General features: G+C 47.0%; 1 protein-coding gene across 1 annotated transcript in view; it reads right to left on the bottom strand.

Moving 5' to 3' along the window:
* Positions 1–27543, bottom strand: part of MASP1 (MBL associated serine protease 1) — a 61578-nt gene that overhangs the window by 23863 nt on the left and 10172 nt on the right. Inside the window, exons 3-8 of the mRNA XM_040621469.1 lie at positions 9593–9770; positions 7869–8000; positions 5498–5694; positions 3910–4057; positions 2473–2591; positions 1436–1514 (exon numbers count right to left, since the gene is read on the bottom strand). Of these exons, the coding sequence (XP_040477403.1) occupies positions 1436–1514; positions 2473–2591; positions 3910–4057; positions 5498–5694; positions 7869–8000; positions 9593–9770 (853 nt within the window). The remainder of the gene's footprint in view (positions 1–1435; positions 1515–2472; positions 2592–3909; positions 4058–5497; positions 5695–7868; positions 8001–9592; positions 9771–27543) is intronic.

Raw genomic sequence — 27543 nt, 5'->3', positions numbered from 1 at the left:
AATTCTGCCTGGGATTTGCCTCAAGAGAGTTCACCCTGACAGTGTCCCCCTGGGGCTGTGGGAGTGAATCAGCCTGCCAATGGAATTTGAGCCATTTAGAAGAAGGGACGAGGACACTACCCTACAGTTTATATGCAGTCATGAAATGGGGCCAGGTGGGACCAACCCTAACTCTTGACTTCTCACCTCTCCATCCTAAAGCTCCTTCTCTTCCTTCCCTTCCCATCACCACACCCCTCTTCCTCACTGCTGCCATAATGAGTTTCCTAAAACTGTGGTCTTTACAAGTCTAGTAACTTTACGAGGTACTAGAACTACCTGGATAGGGAGATAGGGTGGTGACTGGTAATCTATATTTTTACAATGCTCACTAAATGATTTATATGGACTACATTATTTGAGAAACACCTTAATATATTCTGGAGTAGTAAAGCTAGTTCAACTTTTTATTTTACATTTGAGGTGAAGGATCTTGTCCGTGGTTGCAGGGTGGGTTAGGGGCAGAGCCGATGCAAAAACTCTGGGTCTCAAGAGCCAGTGCGGAGCTGTGTCCCCTGCTTCACACAAGCCTACTGTGCTGACCTCACAGCCTTTTCTGACAGGCCCTAAATCACGAGCTGTTCCAGAAACCTTGGTGGGTATGGCTGATGGCCACATGGAGACTGTCAAGGTCATTGAGCTCTGGGCACTGGTGCTGAAGTAGTTTCCTGAATTAGCAATTGTCAGAACTACTTTCAAACCAGGCTACAAGCTACTCCTTTAGCAAGTCTGGCAACCTGTCTGTAGGCAGAAGTGATATTAGTATTTAGGAAGTAACCTGGGACGAACAAGAAGGTCCCCTGCTTCACACAAGCCTACTGTGCTGACCTCACAGCCTTTTCTGACAGGCCCTAAATCACGAGCTGTTCCAGAAACCTTGGTGGGTATGGCTGATGGCCACATGGAGACTGTCAAGGTCATTGAGCTCTGGGCACTGGTGCTGAAATAGTTTCCTGAATTAGCAATTGTAGAACTACTTTCAAACCCGGCTACAAGCTACTTCTTTAGCAAGTCTGGCAACCTGTCTGTAGGCAGAAGTGAAATTAGTATTTAGGAAGTAACCCGGGACCAACAAGAAGTTTCTTTTGGAATCCTAATGTCTTATTGCCAAAAGAAACATTAATAGCCTTTTGGTCCAACCCTCATGTGTTTGCTGAATTCCTGTCCCTACCCCTCTTTGAGTGCACCTGCCAGGTTTTCACCCTTGTGTGGTCTCTGGTTGGAGCCCACCAGTGTAATAGCCTTTTGGTCCAACCCTCATGTGTTTGCTGAATTCCTGTCCCTACCCCTCTTTGAGTGCACCTGCCAGGTTTTCACCCTTGTGTGGTCTCTGGTTGGAACCCACCAGCACTGGGGAGCTCATTATCCTTATCATAGACCAATTTTGTTTTCTTACTTTTACAGGTGGGAATCCTGTTACTCCATGTCCCATCCTTCAGACACTCGATCTGGAATGTATCCATCTCCACATTATCCTAGGAAGAAACATGAAGAAGATGTGTCAGGAAGGAGGAGGGGTGGGCTTGGTGGTTGTTTCCCAGCTCAAATTCCAAACCCTGCTGTCCTTGACTGAGATTTTCCAACCACAGGCCTCCAAGGGCAAGCTTGACAATAGGGAAAAGAGAGATGCTGAATTCATGGTCCCCGTTCCTACTCTGGAGAGGGGCAAGGACTGTGTGGGAGAAAGGGCTTGGACAACTGTCTGAGAGGGGGAAACCTGTACCCCTGCCTCCCGTTCTAGAGCAGTGACTCTCAAACATGAGTAGGCATCAGTATCTTTTGCAGACTGCTGGGCCCCACTCCCAGAGTTTCTGACTCGGAGGGCCTGGCTTGGACAGCACAGTTTGCATTTCTAATAAGTGATGTGATGCTGTGGTGGGGACCCCACGTGGAGACCCATTCCTTGAGCATTCCTCTAGCGTGGCTCACACTGGACACACGTGGGTAACATAACACAAAAACCAATACCAACCCCGCCCCAGAGATTCTGCTTTAATTCTTCCCAAGTGAGGGGCCTGGGAGGTGATTTTGTATTATTTTTAAATTAGCCAGGTGACTCCTAGGAGAGCGAGCAATGTCTGTCTGCCACTTCTAAAATCTCCATGTCCTGTCCCAGTCCCCTCCAGTAAGGCTGATTGATGAACTTTCTTAAGGCTGTTTGTCCTGATTGTAGGGCTGAACGGATCTTGATTTGTTTTTGAAATTCAAATCAGCCCAAGCTCTGATAGAAGACTTCTGTGCCATTTGAAAATCTGGGATGCATGCTCTGGATTTTCATAGGACTGGAATTTCTGGAGTACGTTGGAGGTTTATGGGGAAGTTAGCGAATACTGTGGTGGGACCATGACAAGCTCTGCAAGCCCATCTGCCTTGGGAGGCACTGGAGCATTTCTCTGGCCCGGTGGCTCTCCCTCCCCCAGCAGGACACTGTACCTTCAGCACTTTGTAGCCTGTGTCACAGCTGATGAGCACCTGGTCTTTGAAGGAATACGTGGTTTGCTGGGGCTCAATTTTCCCGTGGACAGGAGGCTCTGGCTCCGGGCACTCGTTCCCTGGTGGGAGCGATGAAAGGACGGTGGGCAAGAAAACAAGGAAAAGTCTGCAGCAGATTGCCAGCCCCTGGGGTGCAAAGTGTGGGGCAGAGGAACCACAGAACTGGGTGTTGGGGGACTGAACCGTCTAGGCCCTGAAGACTTATTCTGGAACCTTGAGCAGGTGACTTCTACTTGGACCTCTAGTTCCTCATCTATAAAATGAGGTGGTTGGCCGAATGATTTCATCACGACTCAGGGTTGAGCAGGATATTAAATGTCATTGAATGCAGCCCTTGTCTGAGGCTGCCTTTACAACATCTTCCACAGTAGATATCAAACATGTATTTGCATTCCTATAGTGACAGGAAGTTCAATACCTCCCAAACCTGTGCCTTTCTTACTGGACTCCTCTGATCAAAGGAACAGTATTTTCTATTCCACTAAAATCTATATCCTTGTAATTTCCTCTCATGGGGCAGAATTCGTCCTCTTGGGATGCTCAGGATGACTCTTACCACTCTTTCTCCTCATGACCATTCTTCAAAGTGTTAGAGAGACTGTGACCATGTGCCTCCGAGCTCTCCCTTCCAAAGGCTACGTTGGACAGGATTCCCAGGTCTGAGTCTATCCCTGTCATTTTTTCCTGGACAAACTCCCTGTTAATATCCTCTTCATTCCCCTCCCTAGAACTAGACACCAATGTGATAATGCAGGCAACGCCAGGATATCAGATCTAACAGCTAGATTAGCCACACCCAGAACCCTCTTCTTCCTTGGCTTACTGCAGACCCTTGGGGCAAATGGCTCTATCAGGGTTTGGGCCAGGACCAGCTGCCTTGGGGTACTGGGGAATGATGCCTGTGGGTGCTGCCAGTCTGGGGCCACAGGAGTCAAACTGCCATGGTGAAACATTTTGAGCTACGGGCCTACACTCAAATTCCCGCCCCAGATTGGAGGGGGCTGAGCTGGGGAGGGTTCTCTCTATGCCCAATGAAACAGCCTGCAAGAGTAGAGTTCAGGAAATAAGGTGAGATTTTGTTTGTTTGTTTGTTTGTTGTTTTTTAAATCTCCTTATGTGATTCTGAAGCGTAGTAAGTTTGAAAACTCTGTCTAGTCTAAATCCACCATTATTGCTGCCCTTGCCCCCATTTTATGGATGGGAAATTGAGTCAGGAGAGAGAATGTATCTGGTTCTACACTCCTCTGTAGTAAAGCTGAGGGTCCTGCCACATCCCCAGAAGAGTCCCAGGCCTGCACCCCTCATCCCTCAGCCACTGCCCCACGAGGGCTGAGCATAGTGACCAAGCATGACCCACAGAGAGGGAGGCCATGTTACCTGTCGCCCTGTATGAGAGCCGCCAGCCCCGGTTCTCCCCTGAGTTGTCGCTGCGGAACAGAATCTGGACGGTGTGGCTCTGGGTATTGATGGGTTCCGGGGCTCTCTCTCCACAGAAGGGCCCCAAAACTTTTGGACCAGCTTTAATCTGTGAGGGGCAAGATAGAGAAAAAGGGGTTACATCTGAGCAGCGGTGGCAGCTGCTGGGACCATCTCTATATTGCACCCTGGTTTTCTGGAAGCCTCCATAGTATTCACTCATATTTTTAGTGGGCATTAGCATTCACCAAAAAGTTCCATTTCCACTCTCTCATTTACAGATTACAACAGCCTCAGAAGTGGATGAGTCAGGCTAATAACCCTCTGCTCACAGATGAGCCAATACTATGGCTCAGAAAGGGACAGAGCCCTGTCCAGATGCATAGGATAGGAAAGACCTCTGCTCTCAAAGAACCTGTGGTCTAGTCGAGGATGGCAGGGATGCAGGTGGGTGGGACTGACAATACATGCTGTGGCAAGAATTATAAAAAATAATCATGATGATATATACATAAAATATAAATATATGCTATATATTTATAATTTATGTAGTAAAATCTGTGTAACCTATCGAATTCATTATTTATATAACAGATGAAACTTTATTTATTTGTTAATAGATAAAACTTTAAATAGGTGGTCAGGAAAGGCTTCTTTGAGGAGACAACATTGGATTTGAGACATAAGGAAAAGGGGAGAATACTTTCCAGGCAGAGAAAACAGCATATGTCAAGGTCAAGGTCAAAGGTGGGAAAGGGTCCAGCAAGTACTAAGAACAGGAAGGAAGCCAGAGTGGCTGAAACAGAGGGAGTGCCACAGCATGAGGTAGGAAAGGCCGGCAAGGCAAGCACCACATTGTGTTGAGGAATTTATGCTTACTTCCAAGAACAATCCTGATTTAATCTGGATTTTATAAAGATCAGCCTTGACACCATGGAGAGCAGACTATGTAGGACAAGGATGGAAGCAAGAGAACCAGCTGGAAGCTTTGCAGTGGAGATAATGGGGCTTGGCCTGGGATGGAGTCAGTGGGGATGGAGAGAAGGGATCTGGATTTCCTGACTCCCAGGCCCAGGTCCCTTCCGTGCCTCTAACTTTTTTTCTGTCCATCTCCAAGGACCAGGACTCCTGAACCCTCCTCTGGTGACATCTTCATCTTGTCAGCCTTATTGCGGGTGGGGGAAAAAGTGAAGCCCCATGAGGTTAAGTGTCTGGAGAAGGCTCACAGCATAGCTCCTGGGATACTGGGTGTGGTAGGCAGAATTCTAAGATGGTCCCCATGACCTTCACCTCTAGTGTTACTTCATGATGATGTCATGTCACATGGCAAAGGGATTTTAGAGGTGACCAAGGAGCTAGTGTCCAATCCGGGAAGATCCCTAGGCTGGATCTGATTAAGCTGGTGGAGGCTATTTTAAGTAACTACCTTTTGGGAAGCAAGCAGGTTTGTCCCCTATCCTGGGAGAAGGTAGAGGCCAAGAATAGCAATTTTCCCAATTCAGCCAAGATTTCCCAGCATCCCCAGGGCAAACGTCCATTGTCGGCTTACCTTGATGTAGTCATAAGGGCAGGACACCTCAGGATGATCCTCAATGTCGAAAATGTCCTCGAACTGCAGGCTGACCATGAAACCTTCCTCTAGCTCTATGGTGTAGAAGCATTCTGAACTCTTAGGATAAGGGTTGGGGAAGTCGGGGCTGGTGATCACGCCGGTCCTCTGGGTAAAGAGGTTGTCACTGCACTCCACTGTGGGAAACATACCAGAGCAAAGTGGCACACCAAAACCATGGCCACAGCAACCCCTTTCTTATCTGTTACTGTACAATTTTTCCCACTGGTCCTGAGAGGCAATGAGGGAAGACATCACTATCCCCATTTTACTGATGGGTAGAAGCGATTTATTCAAGGTCACACACCTAGTAGTTTTCAGAGTCAAGACTCAAAGGCAGTAAGTGTGATAAGCCTTCTCATCAGATTCTCTGGTATTGGTGAGGGGGCAGGAGAGGTCTGAGATGGAAAGGTTTTGAGATGGATTGGAAGGGGGAAACATCTGGACTTCCTTTATCGTGTTCTCCCCTCAGCCCAGAACTCCATTCTCTGTTCAGAGTCTTTCCGATCCCTCATCCAGCACAGGACCCTCACGCACACTCTCACTCTCTGGCCCCTGACCTTGCTGTTTCTCCTCATGCTGCTGACAACTACTTGACATTAGGCAATATGTTTGCTGCTGGATTTTCTTGCCCCACTAGATTGTAAGTTCCCTGATCTCAGGGATTCTGCTTTGTTCCCCACTATAGCTGCAACCAAGGACCCAGTGTCCTGGGATCCTGGCCATGGCTTAGTCCTGCGAAGGCCCTTCATTTGCCACCGAACCTTTCTCCTTGGGTTGACCCATCCTAGATCTGGAATGTCAATCCTTTCTAAGCCCCTGTTAATCGTGCTCATTTGCAAGTGAGCAAACTGGCTCGGAGGGGGGGTGTGGCTAACCTGAAGTCCTATAGCTGAGAGCTGCAGAGCATGGTTAGGGGAGGTCTCTTGAATCCTCATCGCCTTTCATTTCCTACCCCAAGCACATTCTGGGGTGACATTGCCCCCTGGGGGCTAAAATTGTTTGTTTGTTTTTGGAGGGGTTACTCTTTTTATGCATAATACACAGATGGACATAGAGTACATGAACACATATGTCGCATTATCTGTGATATTAAAATTTCATGGGTAGGGGAAATTAGGAAGATAGTGTTTAAAAAGGCTCCTGGAGGCAGAGGAGAAACTGAAAACAAAGATTGAGAAGCTCTGCTCATTCTTAGCCCCCAATGTACTCAGCATGCAGTAGATACTCAGTAAACATACCTACTGAATGAGAATCATGGAAAATATAGCCCTCTTAAAGAAAACTCCTGTATGTGCCTGCTTTATAATGATGAGTCACATGGGGGTTTTATTCAGAAGCAAGGGAAGTTTTTTAAGGAGGAAGGAAAGGAAGTCTTGTTTCCAGCTTTGCTGTCCTCCAATGATTCCACTCAACTTCCAAGTGACCCTCCTAAAACACAGATCCTTACCCTGTAGCCATACTAATCTGCTGTCAGTGCCCCAAACAAGCCAAATTCTATCAGGCCTCTGAATGTTTGCAGAAGATGTTCTCTCTGCCTCCTTTTCCTTCTACTTCCATCTACTTCCATCTCTGCCAAGGGCCGCCATGTCTGGGACACGTCTGCTTGCTACACCATGTAGACTCAGGTCGGACTGTGCTGAGCCCATACTTCTTTTACAGCATTTATTATATTTCACCATTTGCTTCTGTGGTGATTACCCGCCCCCCCAAGCCAGGGAGGCCCTCATGGAAAGTGGCTGAAGCCTTCCATTTCTCCATTTCTCCATCCCTGCCCTGCCTGGACACAACGGCTGGGTGGGCATGTTGACTAGACATGAAAATGAAGAGAGATCGAAGGAATGGGGCGTTTTCTTGCTGTCTCTCTTTGCTTCTCTCCTCCCACATCTTTCCTTTGGACTAAGGTTCTTTTGATCACAGAGGAACTTGGGAGGGTCATGGGAGCGAAGAGGAAAAGGAACTGCTGGCTGAGGCCAAGCTCATGGCTCAGAGAGGTGACGAGAAACCTAGGTTTTCCCATAACTTGCCCAGGCTGTTTACCTACAGTAGGAGAGCAGAAATTCCTGCTGCTGAGGAAGAAAGAAGGCCTAGAGGCTAGGGCTTCTCAAATGTGGTCTTTTGAGAACCTGAACTTGGACTTCCCTGCCAGTGGGCATTTCAGCACCTTCATCCATGTGGTACCTGAGGCAGAGCTCTCTGGCTTCATTTCTAATTGTTCCTACTCCATATCTGTCCCTCCTCCGAGCCTCCCCTAATCTTATTGGGAAACATGGCACAAAATGGTGATATACAGTGTCATCCCTGGGCCCACCTCGGCACGTCCTGTTGTCTGTGTGGAGGAGGTAGCCAAAGCGGCAGGAGCAGTAGTAGCCGCCGATGTAGTTATGGCAGTAGTGGTCACAGGACAGCTCCTCGTCCTCGCGCTCAGTGCACTCGTCCACATCTGCAGGGCAATCGATCCACGTGTGACAATGAAGACAACAGCCAACATCTACAGAGCACGTAGTATGGGCCACTCCCTGTGTTAGCTCCACATAAAGCCCAGAAGTAGCCATATTTTCCATTTACAAATGAGGAAACTGGAACTCAGAGCAGCAAGGCTACTTACTCAAGATCACAGAAAGCCAGGTTCAAGGCCAGGCAAGCTGACTCCTGGTGGTGCCACTGCCCTCTAACAGTTGTGGTGATAGCAAGCAGGACTCTTACCATCCACATTCCATAGATGTGAAACAGAGCCTTGGGGCCTTTAAAGAACTTCCTCCAAGTCACAGAGATGGTAAGTGGTGGAATCAACATTCCTACCCAGGAGGCTGACTCCAGAACCCACTCTTCACTTCTAGTCCATGCTGCCCCCCTCTCTCCATGTCCCACATCCCTGGGCAGTGGAAATGTAAACATAAAAAAGTATGTTCTCAACCCAATTTAAAGATTTGGTGGTACATTTCCCCCCAACAGATACAGGAATGGCCAAAAAGCACATGAAAAAATGCATGCCATCACTCGTCACCAGAGAAATGTAAACCAAAACCATAATGAGGTACCAGTACATACCGCACCAGAATTTTAAATTTAAAAAATTTAAAAATTGACAATATCAAACTCTCATACATTGGTGAAGGAATATAAAATGGTGCAAAAACACTTCGGAAAATGTCTGGCAATTTCTTATATAACTAGATATACACCTGTTCTATGACCCAACAATTCTGCTCCTAGATATTTACCCTATAGAAGTGAAAACATGTTCACAAAAAGACTAGTACAAGAAGGCTCATAGAAACTCTTTTAATGAGAACCACACACACACACACACACAAAGGGTATAGCACAGGTGTCCACCAGTGGAAGAACGGGCAAACAGACTGTAGTATATTCATATGATGGAAAATTATTCTGCCAGGAAGCGAGCAAATTACCAATGCATTGCTACGTGACTGAACCTCAAAAACTTCATGCTGAGTAATCTTCACTTCCCAAATATATTTTGTGTATGTTTATTTATATGAAGTTTAAGAAGAGGCAAAACTGACCTATAGTGGAAAAAAATTGGAACAGTTGTTGCTTCTAAGAGAGATGGCAGCAGAGTGCGATTGGAAAGGAATGTAAGAGAATCTTTCTGGGTCACTGGTAAAGTTCAATATCTTATTAGGGGTTTGGGTCACATACAAATAAATTTCTCAAAACTCAACAAGTGTGCTTAAGGTTTGTACATTTCATTGAATGTAAATTTTACATTCAAAGAAAGAAAATTGTGGACAGCTATTGAACTTCATGATATGCATGCTGAAGTATGTAGGAAAAAGTGTACTGCTGTCTGCCATTTACTTTGAAATGCATCAAAAAGGATGAATTGATGGATAGATAGAGCATAGACAGATGGGTAGATATGTGATAGAGCAAATGCAGTAAGACATTAATGGCAGAATCTCTATGGTGAGCATATAGGTGTTTATTGTAAAGAAGAGAGCATAAGGTACTTCAGTCTTTAGAGAGAAAGGGGGACCTGGGGATGAGCCACCCACTTCTTCAACTTACCCACAGCCATGTAGTGGGCATCAAAGCCTGTGAATCGCTCCTCATTGGAGAAATCTGACCGGAAAGTGATTGACATGAAGGAGCCAGGGGAGAACACGACTTCCTGGCCGGGGGTCTGCTCTGTGTCTGTAGTCTCCCGGCCACAGAAGGTTGCCAGCACCTGCTCTTCCGTTTCTACCTTTGGGGTCAAAGAGAGAGGGAACAAGATGAGTAGCTTCCCAAATTAGCTTCCCTGCTGGTCTCCAGGAGAAAAGAGGGAGAGCCTGCCCATGAGCAGACCAGGCAGCCTGGGAAACCGAGGAAAAGGGGATTCGGGATTCTGGGACTTGAGGAAAGACACAGTACGGGGTAAATCTATGTGGCTGTATAGTCACTACTTCATTCACTTGTGTAGGTCCATCAGAAGTAGCTTGACATCTGTCATTCTTACTGACAACAAAACAGCTTATTGGTTGAAAATAACTCAATTTTAGAATTCAGAAAGAGTTAGATAACCTACAGATAGATTCCATATGCAACAGAAACTGACCACACTTCCAAAGAAGAGAGACGAGCTCCAGGTCATTCACTGAGCATTCAGTGGGTGCCTGCCAGGGAGCAAAGCTCGGGAGCTGTGTATGGGGAGGCAGGGTTCAGACGGATGGAAACACAGACAGGGCTATTATACAGTGTGACAAGGGCTTCAGCAGGAGCAGAAGCATTGGGAACGCATTTGGAAGGTGATGAAAGATCCCATCAGAATGGAAACTGCAGGAGAGCGAGACTTTCTTTTCTTTGCAGATGTGTTTTCAGTGTGTGGAGTGGGACCTGGCGCATAGCAGTTACCCAACAAATGTTTGTTGTCAAGAAATAAATGCGAAGGCTGTTCTGCGAACAGTGAGCAGCCAGGGACTCTGTGGGGATTATAGGAGGAGAAGTACATTGCAGGAGAGGTTGAAATGAGATTATGACTGAGCTGCTTGTGCTCGCTCACTCGAATAAATAAATAAAAAATCTTTTAAAAAAATGACTGAGCTTGAATACCATAATAACGCTATGTGACTTCATTCTGTGAGTAAAGGAAAGACACTGAGAACTTTTGAACAGGGAAATTGTGTAATTAGAACTGTATTTAATAGGTGGTCTTCATAATTCAGCAATGACTGGAATCTCCCCTGAAACAGTTGTGTTTGTGTTAAGACTCAGAGGCAAAAATGACCTGTTTGCTGAAAGAATCCCCTACTTTGGAAAAGCCAGAGGCCTGTGTAAATTCAGGGACCCAAGCAGAGATCCTAAACTGGTTGTGTAAGCTGATTTTGTGTGAGTTTGGTTTGGGAAGCACAACACGGTAGCTGGTTGGTATATTTATTTGACCATGGCTACTTGGCCTACCTACTACTCTATCATTTATGCTAACTGGGTTCTTTTAAGGTTGTGTTTGTGTTTGCAACCTCCAGTTTGACATTTTAGCCAAGATGCTATGAGAAAATCTCTTAGCAAGAATGATTCTGCTGCCTTTCAAAGTCATTAAAGGAAAGTTCTCAAAGGCTCTGCCTATCTCTAGTGGCTTCTAATGCACTCATTGTGTTGTTCATTAGCTTAGTATGTCAGACGTATCTTGACATTTGGCACTTCTGTTTTGAAACTAATGATTTATTTATTTAAGATAAGTGGGAGTTTTAAAGAAAAACAATTTGCCTTGGCAACAAAACACAAGGACAATTAATCACTAACTTTGGGAATTAAAGTGTAAACAGAAGATGAGATCATGGCTTTGCTGTTTATTCCTCTTCTCTGCAGATACTAGGCAAACTCACACCAGTCTTATTACTGTAGAATGTACCTATCTGCACACAGGCACTTCCTCGACCACCATGGCTGGTTTGTTACTTTGGTTATCTGAGTTTTCCGGAGAGCTGAAGCTTTACCTGACGATAATTCATTATTATTATTATTATTATTTGGTGTAATGCTCTTTAAAGTGCTTTATACAAATCCCTGTTTTCTTAGGTGAAACATGCTAACCCTTTTTGGTGATCCAAGGACATTATTTTGAATGTCAACTCTCTCGAGGATACTGTGTTGTGTCATGTTACTTTCCCTGCATGGACCATCCCAGACTACCATGCCTTTGCAATTCTTATGTCTCCCTTTTGCAGTGTTTTGTGTCTTTTTTTATCAGTTTGTTAGCTAAAATGTGTTGTAAAAGAGAAAGTAGTTAAGCTGCTTTTATTAGAACTTAATAAAAATAAGACTAAATAGTTTTAGAGTGAAGGCCTAGGAAAAGCATGACGTGGAGAGTGCTGTCTTGGTGACTTCTGCTTTGGAGTAACATCAGGTAGACAGACCTGGCAGTTAGAGGTCCTGAGCCTCTTCCTGACCACCGTAAACTGTTACATGGCCACCTCCTCTCTAGCTCTCGGTTATCCACCTGGTAGAACAGGGGTTTGAACTAGCTGAGCCATACGTTCTCTTCCAATCTGGCATACTAGTGTTCTAACAAGTCATCATACGCACACATTCAATAGGCTGACTAGAAGATGGTGAGCAGGAGTTTCAACACACTGATTGCTTTCTGTTGAAGAACCTGATGAACTTGAACTTCTCCATGACCTATAACCATGTAATACCAAGTCGGTGACTTAATGAATAGTGATGCCTTGAACATTAATACTTCCAGACTCAGCAGCTTCCTTTCTGTACTTTGGTATCCCCAAAGTCTCTGTAGCATGGACACTTTCCATGTAGCTACTCTCTGTAGCATGGATGCTTTCAAGTGAAACCAACCAGAGATAACTTGGATCAGGGGGAGACCTAACGAAGGTCTGTGATAATAAACTCTTTCGTAACTTCCAGGATAAAGGACATTTTCATGATGGCAGATAAACAGTCATCACCTGCAGAGCCACGCTATTGCAATGAACAGGTAAGCATATTCTGGCTGGGGCCCGTGGGAAAATCTGAGACATCGCTACCTTTAGGAGCAGGGAAGAGAAGGCCTGGGAAGCCTAGGAATTCAGCCTATAGTTCAGAATAAAGTCTTGGAATATCAGAGCTGGGAAAGAGGGACCGTTAACAGTTATTTCAATTCCTCTTCTTCTAGAGGAAACTGAGGTCCGAAGAGGGCCAGTGACTTGCTCAGGAGTAGAGAGATAATAACCATGAGCATTTCCTGATACCAGTTTTGCTTTTGGAACTCTTCTAACCCTGAAGAAAGGAACCTACCAACCCAGAGAGTACATGACAAAAGACATAGGCACTTTGCCAAACAACTTTTCTAGCTCAAGGGCCTCTTCCAGCTTTATCTTGGGTGCATGGACTCTCTCCCAGAGAGGATGTGGCTCAGTGACAGCTCTAACCATAACCCAAACAGAGGGCTCACTGACCTTGGTTAATATTTGTAGCCCCTGCTGTGAATTGTAAAATTCTGCAGAAATCATTCACCTCTGAGAACAGGCAGAAGATTGAGCCCTAGCTTCTGTTTGGACTGTCCCATTTCTAGGGTCATCATATTACCATGATGGAGGGAAGTAACTTATCAAATGAAGACACAAAATTCATAATAGAGAGCCATCTGGCTGGGGATCACAGACTCTTCATTTTTTCTATTCCTTATTATGGCAACCATATCCTTTCAGGCCATGGTTACTGAGGGCGCCAACACACGGATGCATGTCCTCAATTTGTATTCTTTCAACTCAATTCAAAAAGTATTTATATACCAAATTCTGTCTGGACTATAATGTGGAGGATGCCAAAAGTTGCTTATTTGTTGCATGAGCTTAAAGAGCAAGTCTCCTGCCTCAGGGAATGTGAAATGTAGTAGGAGAGTGAGATAAATAAATGCTCAAATGGGTATATGTTAGGGAATTGTCAGGGCGTAGTTATTGCAATGAAAGACAGGAAGCCCCAGGGGGGTCAAAGAAGGAAAAAAAATCACATCCAGCTGAGGGAAATCATAAAACATTTAGGAAGAAGAGAATGTTCTTTGAGCTGAGGTCTGAGAGATGAATAGGACTTAGGGAAATGGAAATAGTAGGAGGTGGGTAGGGGGTAGCAGGAAGAGCTTTCAGGCCAAGGGAATAGTGAAGTCCCAGAGGCATTCGGGGTCTCAACTGTCCCTTCCTTCTCACTACCACTTGCCACAGGAAGGGTTTTATTGAGGACAGGGAGCCGGGAAGAGAGATCTAAGGAGGAGAAGCCAGAGTTTGTTTTCTACGAATTTTCACCTTAGTATAAACAGCACAAACCCTGGCAAAACTAAGGCAGGGCGGCAGACACATTGGCCCAAGTTCTGTGGGAGGACAGCTGTGGCTGCTCTCCACGTCTGTAAAGTCATTTCATTGCAGTTGAACAAATACATGGACAGCTATCGAACAGTCCCAGGAGCCATCCATGGAGAAGGTTGTTCAGGAGGGATTGTTCTCATGTTATTTTACTTTTAAAAAAAGATTCTATTTATTTATTTGACAGAGAGGGAGAGAGGGAGCCCAAGCAGGGGGATTGGCACACAGAGGGAGAAGCAGGCGCCCCACTGAGCAGGGAGCCTGATGCGGGGCTCGATCCCAGGACCCTGGGATCATGACCTGACTTGAAGGCAGATGCTGAACCGACTGAGCCACCCAGGTGCCCCTGTTCTCATTTTATAGAGGGAAACCTTAAAGGCCAGATAATTTAAATGAATCAGGCCAGATCATTATCTACCGAGTGGTGGCTTCAGGCCCATAATTATAGCATCCCCAATTCCCTAGCCAATAGCCTGCTCCTTCAAGGCTTGAGGCAAACAAAGGCTGTCCTACAGACCCAGATACCTCAAGGCTTTGCTTGTCGGTGTCCCCAAGCTGTATCTGGGAGCTTCTCTGACATCTTCTCTGGGCCTTTGAAGAGCTTTTCAGAATTAATGTAGTCAGATATTCAGGGGGTGTGCTGGATTGCCCTGATGTCAATTCAGTTAATCTGGGAACTACATTCCCCAGAATCTCCTTTCCTGTATAGTTCCAGGATCAAGTTGGCCAAAGGAGGCACTTGTGTGAGTTTAGAACACAACAGGCCTTCCTGTCTGAAGGTGGGTTTGCGATCCGATACAGAGATGGACAGATACGGACGTACCCGATAGGTTCTAACTTGTCCTCACTCTCCTCCACTCTCTATCCTGCACTTCTTTCCAGCTACTGGCTCTGATGACCAACAACGGCCCAGACCTGCTGCCAGATGCTTGTCGGTGGACCCACAGAGGGGGGAGCTGCTCACAGCCAACAGCGTCTCACAGAACTCTCCCCACAGGCCCCCCTTCACAGGCCCACTTTGGCTCCTTAGATGGTCTTGAATTCTCACATTCCCCTGCAGATGCCAACATCTCCACCCATGCCAGGGCTTCAGGAGCGCTAATTAGTGACTGTGGTCCTCTAACGGCCCAGCCCCGCCCTTCACTGCCCCAGAGCCTCCTCCAGTCACGTGACTTCGGATACCCAAAATAGCCATTACCTCACATTGCTCCCAGAGGCTCTGCCTTCCTCGCTGAACCCTGGATGCTACAGCTCCTGGAATCAGAAGTCCTGCGCTCTAGTAACACTTAGAACCCGTGGCTTGGGTTTGGGAATTGGTAGCAAGTGGAGGCTAGAAAAGCAGTGAGCAAACTGCTACAGGAAGCTTGCAAAGGCGACCTGAGTCATGTAGCAGTGAAATGTTTGACACAACTTGCCCGTGGCAACGTAGAAGGTAGAAAAATGTACACAGTAAACTTGTGGATCCGCTAAGGAGCTCTCTAGGCAATGTTGACAGTGTCAGTATGTGTTTCCAGCTGTACTTGGCAAGGTACTTCCGGAAGAAGTAGGTCTTCAGTGTGCAAGCCTTGTGACTTGCTTTGACAAAAGGCATGTGATTTGGGGAGATAGGGTGCCACTTCCAAGGGGCCCGGTAGCTCTTTCAGGCATCAGGGGGCCTCGTAGCTCTTTCCCATGCGGTATATTGCCCTCACGTGGAGGAAGTCCTGCCAGGCCTACTGGAGAAGTGAAGGTCGCATAGGACAGAGATGAATCGTTCCAATCGAGGTCTCTCGACCAACCCTCTGACAGCTATCACCAACTGCCAGACAAGTGAGTGAGGCCATCCTGGACCTTCCAGCTTCAGTCAAGCCTCCACTGGAATGGCCTCAGGCAAATCCAGCCAAAGGACCATCCTGCTGAGCCCAGTCCAAACTTCTGACCACAGGATCTGAGCAAATAAAATGGGTGTTGTTTTAGCTACTAAGTTATAGAGTGGTTTGTTAAACAGGAATAGATACGCTATGGGGTGTAGGAATCAATTTGTGACAAAGGGAAAGGCTGACATTTCGAACTTGCACTTGGAGAATTTCAATCTCATGGGTTCTCGAGGCCTAGAAACTTACTTAGTCTAACTTCTTAATCTTTCTACCGCACCCTTATCAAAAAATCATGCCACCTTTTCACAATCATTTGCGAAGATGAGACACTCACTAACTTCTGAGATAGATCAGGCCATTTGCATTATCCTCAACTTAGAAAATTCTCTCTTGGACCCCTCTCTGGGAATATAACTTAGGGGAAGATATTCCAAATTGTGAACAAAGATGTGTATAGCAGTCATGTATAATGATAGAAAACCAGAAACAATGTAAATATCCAATTCTAGGGAGAACAGTTAAATTAGCCTTAACTTTGTAAATATTAGGCAGCCATTCCTTATCACATTAATGGAGAATTTACAATGATCTGGAAACTTTCTTAGTACGTTATATTAAGCAAGAAAGGAAAAAAGGCCATATTCATGGTGAAATTACAACTATGTTCAATGTGTGCATTAAAAATAAAAAAGAGAAGGAATTAGAGCAAACTGTTAACAATGGCTAGTTGAACTACAGGTAATTTTTCTTTTTTCTCTGTTTTTATATTTTAAAAGTATTTTTAAAAGAAACCTGGGCCCACAACTACTTCCCTCTAGCTTCTGTCAATGGCATAAACTCAGTTAGTTTAGGTCAACAAACAGGGTACACACAGGAGGGGCAACTAACCCAGCCTGGAAGTTCAAAGTCGGTTTGCAGACCCTCTGTCTCTCATAACCACCTGAGTCTCTGGTATGGGGACTCCTCATCACTCTGTCACCTCCTAGCCTTTTCTTCTAGTCCTTGGGTCCTACCAGAGCTGAAAAAGACACGAAGATATTTGCTTTAATTCCACACAAATAATATGGTGAAAAATGAAATTTGGATAAAACAGTCAAGACATTCAGAATACCTAAAATTCACATATGGCAGGGGCACCTGGGTGGCTTAGTTGTTAAGTGTCTGCCTTTGGCTCAGGTCATGATCCCAGGGTCTTGGGATCGAGCCTCGCATCGGGCTCCCTGCTCCGCTGGGAAGCCGGCCTCTTCCTCTCCCACTCCCCCTGCTTGCGTTCCCTCTCTCGCTGTCTCTCTCTGTGTCAAATAAATAAAATCTTTAAGAAAAAAATTCACGTATGGCAGGGCATGGCAAGGAGGGTCTCCTGTCGGGAAATGGTCTTTGCGATTGTGAGGTCCAAGGAGGAGTCAGTGGATGGAGGTGTAAACGGATGGATGAGGGGAGACAGAAGAGTCCCTTAGTGTGGAGTTCATGAAGACTATGGAAAGAAGAGGAGGGAGAAAGAGAGAGAGAGATTACGTGTGTGTGTGAGAGAGAGAGAGAGAGAGATTGGTGGGAGGGAGTGGGCATTTAAGACTGTGCTAAGAACATCTCTGCTCTGTTTTGGTTTCTCAAGAGGGTGAGATGAATCGTGAATTGCTTTGAATTTTTAACGTTTTCTGTTTTTTAATGTAACCCCTTACAGAGACTGGCTCATGAGGGACCTCATCTTTATATGAGTCACAAGTGAGTCTTCACCAATTGTCAGATGCTGGGAAAATCACTTACGCTCTCGGTGTTGTAGGATGAATTGTGTCCTCCCTCCCTGAAGGATATAGTCAAGCCTTAATCCTTGTGTTTGACTCCACCTTCTCTGGAAAGGGGTCCTTGCAGCTGTAATCTAGGTAAGATGACGTCATGCTGGTTTAGGGGGGACTCTAACCCAGTGACTGGTGTCCTTACAAGTGGGACATTTGTTCACAGAGACACACATAGAGCAAAGTGTGAAGGCAGAGGCAGAGATTGAAGACTTGCTGTCACACACCGGGGAATCCTAAGGATTGCGAACAACCGCCGGAAAGCTAGAAGGGGCAAGGACGGATTCGTCCCTCGAGCCTTCCGAGCCTTCAGAGCACAGCCCTGCTGACGCTTTGATATGAAACTTGGGCCTCCAGAACTGTGAGAGAAGACATTCCTGTTGTAAGCCATCTTGTCTGTGGTACTGTGAGATGGCAGCCCTAGGACACAGATACTCTCTGGATGTAGGTTTTCTCGTCTGCGACACAGTGACAACCATAGTGTTAATATCACAGAACCGTTGTGAACACGACACAAACTAATACATATAAAACACTTAGAAGGGCCCCTGGCTTTTCTAGTCAGCACTCGGTACCTCAGCGAGAAGAGCAAGACTGCCAAGATCCCGTCATCCGAAATGACCCGCTTCTGTACTCCCGGCAAGGCGGGCGTGGGTCATTTCCCAGTGTGAAGAACAATGAGACTGGAACTGTCCCTGGATCCCCTCTGGTTTCTGGGTTCCACTCCTTCATTCCCAGTCTCACTGAAGCCATCAGCACAGACTTCCTTTCCTGTGAGGACCCCAGAGCCCAGGCGGGTGGCGCAGGAGGGGAACCGTGAGGGCCCTCACAGTCTGGCCACTTCATCTGGCAGGTGGCATCTGTCTTAGGTTCCTCTGGCCCTCTGAGGAGCCTCCTGGCAATCCCGGGACGTGGGTGACAGGCAGAGGGTATCATACTGATTTCACAGAGGAGTGGGAAGGAGCTCTCAAAATTTCTATCCCACAGGAGAATGTAAGTCCAGGAATCTCCTCACTTCCCTGCGTTTCAAAGGATTGCTCTAGATGTGTGAAATTAGGCCAGCGATTCACTCACAGCCCTGGGCTCAGGACTTCTAATGCACAGGAGAGGGCTCTGTGCTCCCCAGGGTTACCCCCTCGGTAAGTCCGTCACCTCCAGGGACTGGGCCAGAGCTCCACAGCCCAATCTTGCTACTTTACCCACTTGCCCAGATTTCAGTTAAAGATCATGAGAAAGAGCAAATTAAAGTTACTGGATTCCAGACAAGAGCCTGGGACTAGGGGAAAAAGGAGATGTGTGTGTGTGCATGTGCGTGTTGTGTACTGCATTCTGGAAGCTCTTGAAGGCCATGAAGATAAAAACAGCACAGGTGGTGGGGCTAAGACTCAAGATGACCTCATTTGAAAGGGGGTGGAGGTTGATGCTTCGATTTTGGCCAAGACATTGGGCGTAAAGCTAATAATAATAGTAATACTAGTAGTAGTCATCTCCCTCCTCTGCATGGAACTTTCCAGCAGACAGGTACGTTCACCTTCTTTACTATATTTGCTCCTGATGGCAGTCTTACAAAGAATGCATTTCAGGCAGACATTGTGAAGCTGGGCCCAGAGAGGTGACATGAGTCCCCAAGGGAACACAGCCCAGGAGTGGCAGCCCTGAGGCAAAATCCTGATGGCCTGACTTCCAGTCCTGGTCCAGTAACTGGAATCAGAGAACCATAGAAGGTCAGAGATAGAAAGGATATGAAAGGCTATCAAGTTGATCTCTTTCCTTTCTTAGATGGGCAAAATGAGACTCAGAGAAATGAGGTAATTGGCTCAAAGTCACATGGCACAGTCAATGGCAGAACCAGGCTCAGGGCCCAGGTATTACGATCGTCCCAGTACAGTGTTCTTACTTACGCACTAATCAGAGCAAAAAGCTCCTCAACAGAGCTGGGGTGAACCCCTAAGAAGGTATTGTGTCCATGCAAATGCTAGACACCATTAACAGTATGGGGCCTGAGCCATGGCTGGCAGGTCCTTGGAGCCCAGGACTCCCACTGCTCCCGGGAAGGAGTGCCCTTTTGCAAGGAGGGCTCTGGACAGAAAAGGGGATGGTCTCCAGGCAGCAGGAGCATGGGGAGAGAAAGAGGGCTGACAGGGAGGGGTCTTCGAGAGCCTGGGAAGCGGGCATCCCGCAGGTGGGAAACTGGCAGTGCCCACCGTCCCAGCGGGAGCAGGGCTGAGAGGGGGTAGGCGGGGGAGTCTGGGAACAGTGGCTGGGCAGGAGGGCCAGGAAGGATTCACTCTCTCTGGCTTGTGAAAGACTCCCCACCCCGTGCCTTCTGGGACTTCAGGGCCAAGCTCATTCACATGCAAATCCCCTCCGGGACTGGGAGGCTGGGCCTCAAACTGTTCAGGGCTGGAAAACAGTCCAAGGACAAGAAAACACAGCAGCGCTGTGTTCTTCTGCAGAGAAGGCAGCCGGGCTCAAGGTATGTCACAGTCGGGACGGGGGTCAAAGCAGTGATTGAGTAAGAGCCCAGTGCAGTGAGGGGACCTGCTGTGGGCCAGTGTCTCCAGGCAGAGTTCCCAGGAATGTGTGAGCTGGAGTGTTCCCCTGCCACTGCCAAGGCGCCTGTCTGGCCCCAGCCCAAATGAACATCCTTAGATCTTCACGTGGAAACCCTCACAAAGCACTGGAATAAGGATCAGATGGCTGGGGTTCCGGCTCCGGCTCTGCCCTCCTAGGTCCTGGGTCGCTTGCACCGCCCCAGGCAGGAGTCTGCCAGAGCTGGCCCGGACCCATTTATAAGAGCAAACTGTCAAATTTTCAGGGATTTTGCGACCCTGTTGTTAAACACAGCCATCATTTGCAATTAGGTTTCATAAAGTTGCAATTAATTAACTTATATTAAAGACAAATTATAAATTATATTAAAGACAAATTATACGAAAACTCATCCCCTCCTATTTTTAGCATTTGACTATTACCGCTGCTTTCGAGGTCATTAACGTCTAGCGTATCTCCATGGTGAGTGGTGTGCTACCGTGCTTCTGGTCCCAGAGCCTCTCGTTAATCATTGACAAGCACCCCACCGTCTTCAGGCCTCAGTGTTCACAAACATTGCAGGTGGGGACTGTATATAATACTGTCCTCTCAGAGTTAAGAGGTCATGAAACACTAGCATGGAAAGAGCTTGTGAAGTCTGTCCTTCACTGCCTGTCAGCCCTGAGCTGGGGTCTTATCTCCCAGCCCCCCGGTGATCTGTCCCTCCTTCCTTGCTCCCTACCTGCACCTCTCTGTCTCCACTTCTCATCCCTGTCCCTCCTGCTCCAGTCACACTGCTGTCCTTACTGCTCTTCAGACACACCAGCCACTTGCCCACCTCAGGGTCTTTGCCATGGCTGTTCCCTCTGGTTGGAAGGGTTTTCCCCAGAAAGCCACCTGGCTAACTTCCTCAACTTTTTCAAGTCTCTGCTCAAGTGTCACCCTGTCAATGAGGACTATCCTGACCAGCATATTTAAATCACAGCCCTCACGCAGTCCCTCTCTATCCTGCTCTATTGCATTTCTTTGCCTACCGCCTCACTACTCACAGTATATGTTATCTGTGGATTATGTTTAGTGTTTATTATGTTTCCCCCAGTGCAATATAAGCATCCTGCTGGGGGCGCCTGGGTGGCTCAGTTGTTAAGTGTCTGCCTTTGGCTCAGGGCGTGATCCCGGCGTTCTGGGATCGAGCCCCACATCGGGCTCCTCCTCTAGGAGCCTGCTTCTTCCTCTCCCACTCCCCCTGCTTGTGTTCCCTCTCTCACTGGCTGTCTCTCTCCCTCAAATGAATAAATAAAATCTTAAAAAAAAAAAAAGCATCCTGCTGGCAGGGATTTCTGCACGTTTTATTTACTGCTATACCCTAAGCTCTAGTAAATAGTAGGCATTCAATAAATATTTGCTGAATGAGTGAATAAACGAATACCTCCCATTCTCTACCTTTTCCCTTTACGAGCACACCAAAGGAAATTCAAGCTCTGCTTTTTACCGACGTCTATCAGAGAGTGGCCTGAGTCCACGCAAGCATGCAGGTTTGCACACCAGGTGCATGGGCACAGCAGAGCACTCCCACTTCACACTCATCTGAGCTCACCCGGGTGCTCTGCCCCAGCACTGGGACCTTCCTTCTGTTCTCCAACACCCAGAGCCCGTGCTGTTTGCACTTCCTGCCTAAAATGAGCTTTGGTCACACTTTTCTGAAGCTCATTTCCACTTTCTGATCTCTGCGTGGCTGGAATCGGAACCCGCTATCTCAGGAGTGGAAGAATCCCCCTTAGGGACTACAGCTGAAATTCATGAGAAACATCTCTCCTTTTCTCGTTTCCTTCAGGGGCCAAGGCCGCCTGTCTCCTCCCAGAGAATTAGCAGAGCTGCTGCAGTCCTTGGGGTCAGCCACAGCCTGAAGGTCGAGGGCATGTTCTGAGTAAACACAGAGCACTGCACAGAAGTTAGGAGCCTGGGGGTCAGGGGAGGCAGTCTTGGAGCAGGGCCCCGGGAGGGACTTATCTCTCAATAACACAGCAGGATGCAGACTGACCCAATGAGGCCTGGGCAGGGAGCACTGGACTGGGAGTCGTAGGCCGTCAGAACTGGAAAGGCTTGGAGAGGCCGGCAAGTCCACTTTCCTCCCTGGGCAGATGGAGAAACTGAGGCCCAGAGCAGGGAGCTCACTTGTACAGCATCTCAGCAGCTGACTTCTAGACCAGAGCCCCTTCCTTATGCTCTCTGCCAGGAGACAGAGGCCTTTTCCTGCTCTGCCCCGAGACTGTGCTGGCTGCTCTGAGCTTCCCGGGCGGATGGTCTCGCAGAACAAGCTGGAGTGCACCGTGAGGGCTTGTGTGCCACCAACAGATAAATCAAGCACTCTCATCCCTCACAGCTCACATCCCTCACAGATATATTTTTGTAAATATATCTCCTGTCAAAATGAGGACAAAACAGAACGTTCTTTAACAAAATCTAGACAACACAAGGACCCTCAAGGACCTGTTTTACACATTTTACTAAATTACCCTGACAGGGAGTGTTGCCTTAGGAATAATACATAGCCAGGAAGCATACCGAGGTCTCCTCCAGAACAAACCTGTTCTAACAGAGAGGGACTAAGTGGAGAGATAAAATTATGACTTGGGGGTAAGCAGAGCAGGGGCTGAGAACTGGCTTTCTGTAGACCCTAGACAAATCCATTCAGCTTTTTTGTGCTGTTTCTTTTTTCTTTTTTCTTCTTCTTTTTTTAATAGGTTCCATGCCCCATGTGGGACTTGAACTCAAAACCCTGAGATCAAGACCTGAACTGAGATCAAAAGTTGGATGCTTAACTGACTGAGCCACCCAGGCACCCCTGTGCTGTTTCTTTTGTTGTAAATTATCTGTAACCATCCCTGCTCTTCCTATTCCTCAAGAATCAAATATGGCACTAAATTAGAAACTGCCATGAATGTGTGTTACTACAAGGTAAACACACAGGAGAAATAACCTCTTGCATCTGATCGGTCCTTTCAAAGTGCTTTTCCATAAATTGCCTGAAAATACTGAGCGACATGAGCAAGGTCATAGATAGCCAGTTAGTGGTACAGTCAGAGCAGATGAGAAAAATGATGTTCACTGAGCACATGCTGGCAGCAGCCGGCACTTTATAACTCACACCGCCGCCATCACTACCACTCGAACAGTACTGTTGAGTGAATTACATACGTGCCGGACACAGGTCATGAAAACATTTGCCTCTTTGGGCAATAAGCCCACAAGATAGGTATTATTATTATTATTATCATCCCCATTTTACAGTAAGAGGTGGAGGCAGGACCCACCCTAGGTCTGACTGGCTCTAAAGCCTGATTCTGGAACCGAAACATTAGGCATGCTTGCCTCTTGCAGCCAGCATTTCATTCAAATCCTCCCACAGGGGCGCCTGGGTGGCTCAGTTGGTGAAGCGTCTGCCTTCAGCTCAGGTCACGATCCTGGGGTCCTGGGATCGAGCCCCACATTGGGCTCCTTACTCAGCGGGGATCCTGCTTCTCCCTCTCCCTCTCCCTCTGCTGCTCCCCCTGCTTGTGCTCTTTCTCTCTCTCTGTCAAATAAATAAATAAAATCTTAAAAAAAAAAAATCCTCCCACAACCTGTGAGGAGGGTACCATGTCATTATGAACTTCTTCTTCTTTTTCCTTTTTGTACTAATGATACAACTGATGCTGAGGGAGATCGAGAACCAAAGGAATTGCATCCTGAACTCCTATTTATGCTTCAAGACTTATCTCTGAACACCCAGAAATGACTACTCCCTATCTTGTAGACTGCCTCACACCCTCTGTGTTACTTTGTACGGCTTTAATTTCTTAATTAGACATTTGTCTCGTGACACACTATGAAATCGCAAATTCCTTGAGGGCTGGTACTGTCTCGCTCATGTTCGTGGGCCCTGTCTTTGCTGCAGTGTCCAGCTTCCAGTAGGTTCTCACGGGGATTCTTGGACTTCATTCCACAGACAGCAGGGAGCCCTTGAAGGATGTGAGAGTGTCATAATCAAAGAAATGTTTCAAGAAGATCTCTCTGGACATGTGCCTCTAGAGGGCGGACTGGATGGGGACGGACTGACTGCTGGTAGACGTTTAGGAGATAATTGCAATAGACTAGGTGAGAGGGATAAGAATTGGAACGAAGGTGCCAACAGGGGGCAGCACGGAGGAAATGCTGAGTAGGTCAAGGATAGCGGCTGCCAGGAGAAGGGGTGTGACACTGCAGGAGCAGCTCTGTGCACTCAGTGAGAAAGAGAGAGAGAATCAAAGCCAAATGCATGTTCTTATTGTTTCTTTTTCCAGTGAACAGACGTTGTGAAATGACCTCGAAGATAGGGTGTGTGTGACTATGGGATTCCTTAGTACTTTCTGCTTCCTCAGTACGTCTTTCCGTGACTGTGGCTTTGGGACCCCTTTCTAGGCACGAGTCACCACTTCATCTGATGCCCAACCAAAGGAACTAATTTGCTATATTCCTAGGGAAAAAGGCCCTTCTGGACATACTAAAAGACAGTGCTCTATTATATTGAAGAGACTGAGTAAGTTTGACGACAGGCAACGTTTGCCTCACGTTACATTTATTTGTATTTACATTATGTTAAAAACCTAAGCACCCCCAAGATGGGACTTCCCTGTCATTTATTTTTTTTTTTTAAAAGAAGAAAAAACTGAGAGTCTTGAGATGTAAATTCTGGTCCCAGTGTGGCCCTGACCCATGAACTGTCCTTCCCTAGGCTTCAATCATGCTGGTCGTAGAGTTGAGCTGTGATTTCTGAGGTCTTAGATGCACAGATATCAGGGCTAGGGCATCTTGGGAGACCGTGGGCTTCAACTTCCTGTATTTGTGAGAGGAGGAAGTGGAGTCCCCTCCAGAAATATTCTCCCACCCAAGGTTCATTAGTGGAGAATGACCCCAAGACACCAGCCCTTCCGACTCCCCAGCCAGCGTCCGTGCTCTGTCCCTCGGCCGCAGCGTTCACCAGGGCCTCATCTGTGTGCTCCAGGAACCCACACATTGCAGCCACATTCCAAAGCAGCAGATACTGTCGTGGAGATGTGCACACGCCTTGAAGACCCAAGACTGCGGTAAATCAGGCCGGAGAGGAATTTTCATAAAATGAGAGCATCCGGACTACAGCCTTGGGATCCTGCTCTTCCTCAAGCTATTGAACTACAGAGTCAGCCCTTCCATTGCTGTCACCCCGATGGGCCAGGGTGGGAAGGGCCAGAAAGGGTCCCTGTGAGCTGGAGGATGCTTTAAATCTACTCCTCGGCCTGCCAGGGGAATTCAGTCACAGAGTGAAAAATACCTCAAAATAGGGGCTCCTAGCCCATCAAATGGAAATCAGTGATATTTAAAGTTGCTTGGGAAAGGACAGTGGTGGCCTGGTGTGTTTGCAAGTTTTCTTTGAATGACACGTCACTAAGGCATCCCCAGCAGACAGACAGTAGGCTCTTATTGGAATGCTTGTGGGCCACGGAACTCGGAGAAGTGGATGTTGTAACATATTATTACCCGTTTCTGGCATTATCCTAACTAGGATAATGAGGGTTTGGTGGGGTCATCTGGGCAGTTCTGGCAGGAGGATTAGGATTAGAGTCCAGGAATTTAAGGGACTTAAGGGATCATCTCATGTCACCCCCTCATGGAGCAGATGAGAAAATGGAATTTTGGAGAAGGTTGTTGACTTATCCGGGAATGACATGGCGTGCGCCTGCTTTGTTCCTGCTCTCGATCACAGCCAGGAAAGGCACATAGTCTGGGGACAGAGAGAGGGGGCAATTAGAAAAAGTGAATGGCTTTCAACAGTATGCGGAAGGCTTCTGGGTTCGGGAGTTCAGAGGTCAGAGGACTAGTCTCGTGCCTGAATTCTGAGCTCCAGGCTCCTCCTCTGTCCAGCGGGGACTAAAGCAATACTCAAGCTGTAAATGCTCTAAGGTAGGACCTTCAGGGTGCTGAGGGGGATGAGTGAGGGCGCTGAATGAGTTTCAGAGCCACCTTTGACCTGCTAGCCGCTCTTGTTTTCTCTATTGGTCTACCAGAGGATTTGTTTGAAGAAAACTGGGAGAAAATGCCTGAAAAACAATACTAACCACAGCTATGTGGGATTACATGAGTCTCCGGAGAGTCGTTAAAAACTTGATATTCTGTGAGTTCGTGACTCCGGGGAAGGAACCTCACCAGGAGCTTGTGGACAGGAGCCTGTCTCAACATGAGACCCCTGGTCAGCCAACCAAGGGGCAGCGGCCCTAGGAGGGAGGCCTGCTCAGGCCCCATGGCTGTTGGAACCACTTCAGGGAGGCTGATGCCTATGCTGGGATGGCATTCTGGAAGGGAGTCAGCAGAAGCAGAGAGATACATCTTGCCTTCCCTGCCCAATACGTTAATCCCTTTGCCCAAAGGAATTGGGAAAAGGTGTCTGAAGCAGAGTTGCAAGGACTGTAGGGCCCTTCAGGTAGCAGCCTTCTTCTTTGCTGTGCCCAGGGGTCACAATCTTATTTGGAGTGGAGAGAATGTTCTAAGATTTTCTTCATTCAGGAGTTAGTGGCAGATCGGGGACTAGCTCAGGCATTTCCTGAATCCCAGGCAAGAATCCAGGACCATGCTACCCTTCCAGGGGACCTACTTCCATCTGCCTGGGCTTTCATGAAGGTGTCTCACTGTTCCTGATAGAAACCGTCAGTTTCTAAAATATTCTCCAGCCAGAAAGGCCAAGTTTTGGGTGGAGTGTTTGCAGGGTCCTTAATTCAGTATCAGAAGAGGTCTTCATATTCTATCGTTGCCCTTGAAAAGTACCTTGGTTTTTTTTTCCATTACAAAATGCAGCTGATGTCAGCTCCTTAATCTGCCTTGCCAGAGGTTCAGTTTATTAGGGACAAAGGAATGAGTTAAATCCTCTGTTGTGTGTTTATTATCTCTAGAAGGGAGTCCTAACAAGGTCAAGCTTTGCAGCTGTCTGAACAGGAGGAAAACTTGTGAGAAATGATTGCTTAGTGTACATGAATTGAGAGTTAATTCCTCAGGTGGAGGAAGGGAGGTGGATAGTGAAAGTAAGTTATTGTTACAGCTAAAGAAAAAAAATTCTGTAATGTCCATAGTCTAAAGCCTACTAATAAAAGTAAGTGTTTTCACTGAAAAAAATTCTAGGTGGTCGACATGTTTGAAAATAGAGAAGCAAGCAGTTAACAAGTTCACCTCTAGCCCTGTTTAAATCTTGGAACTTTCTGTTGTATTAAGCCAATGTTCGGTCGTTTTCCCTCTGGTTAAGTCCAATTTCTAATCCAAATATTTGAGAATGCCACAGTTTTATGACCAGCATTAGTTGGGGGAATAGGCTGAAGGAGTCCGCTAACCTAATGGCCCCTTCCCATAATGCATCTTCTCCTGGAGTCTGGCTCTGGCAGAGGCTAGATTATATCCTGGAAGACATAACTAACATGTTTGTCAGAAATTTCACTTTATGATGATGAACACATACAGTCTTG

Source organism: Ursus maritimus, unplaced genomic scaffold (assembly GCF_017311325.1).
Source record: "Ursus maritimus isolate PB19 unplaced genomic scaffold, ASM1731132v1 scaffold_4, whole genome shotgun sequence".
NCBI lineage: Eukaryota > Metazoa > Chordata > Mammalia > Carnivora > Ursidae > Ursus > Ursus maritimus.
Note: the sequence above shows the minus strand (reverse complement) of the source record. Positions and strands in the feature narration are given on the sequence as shown.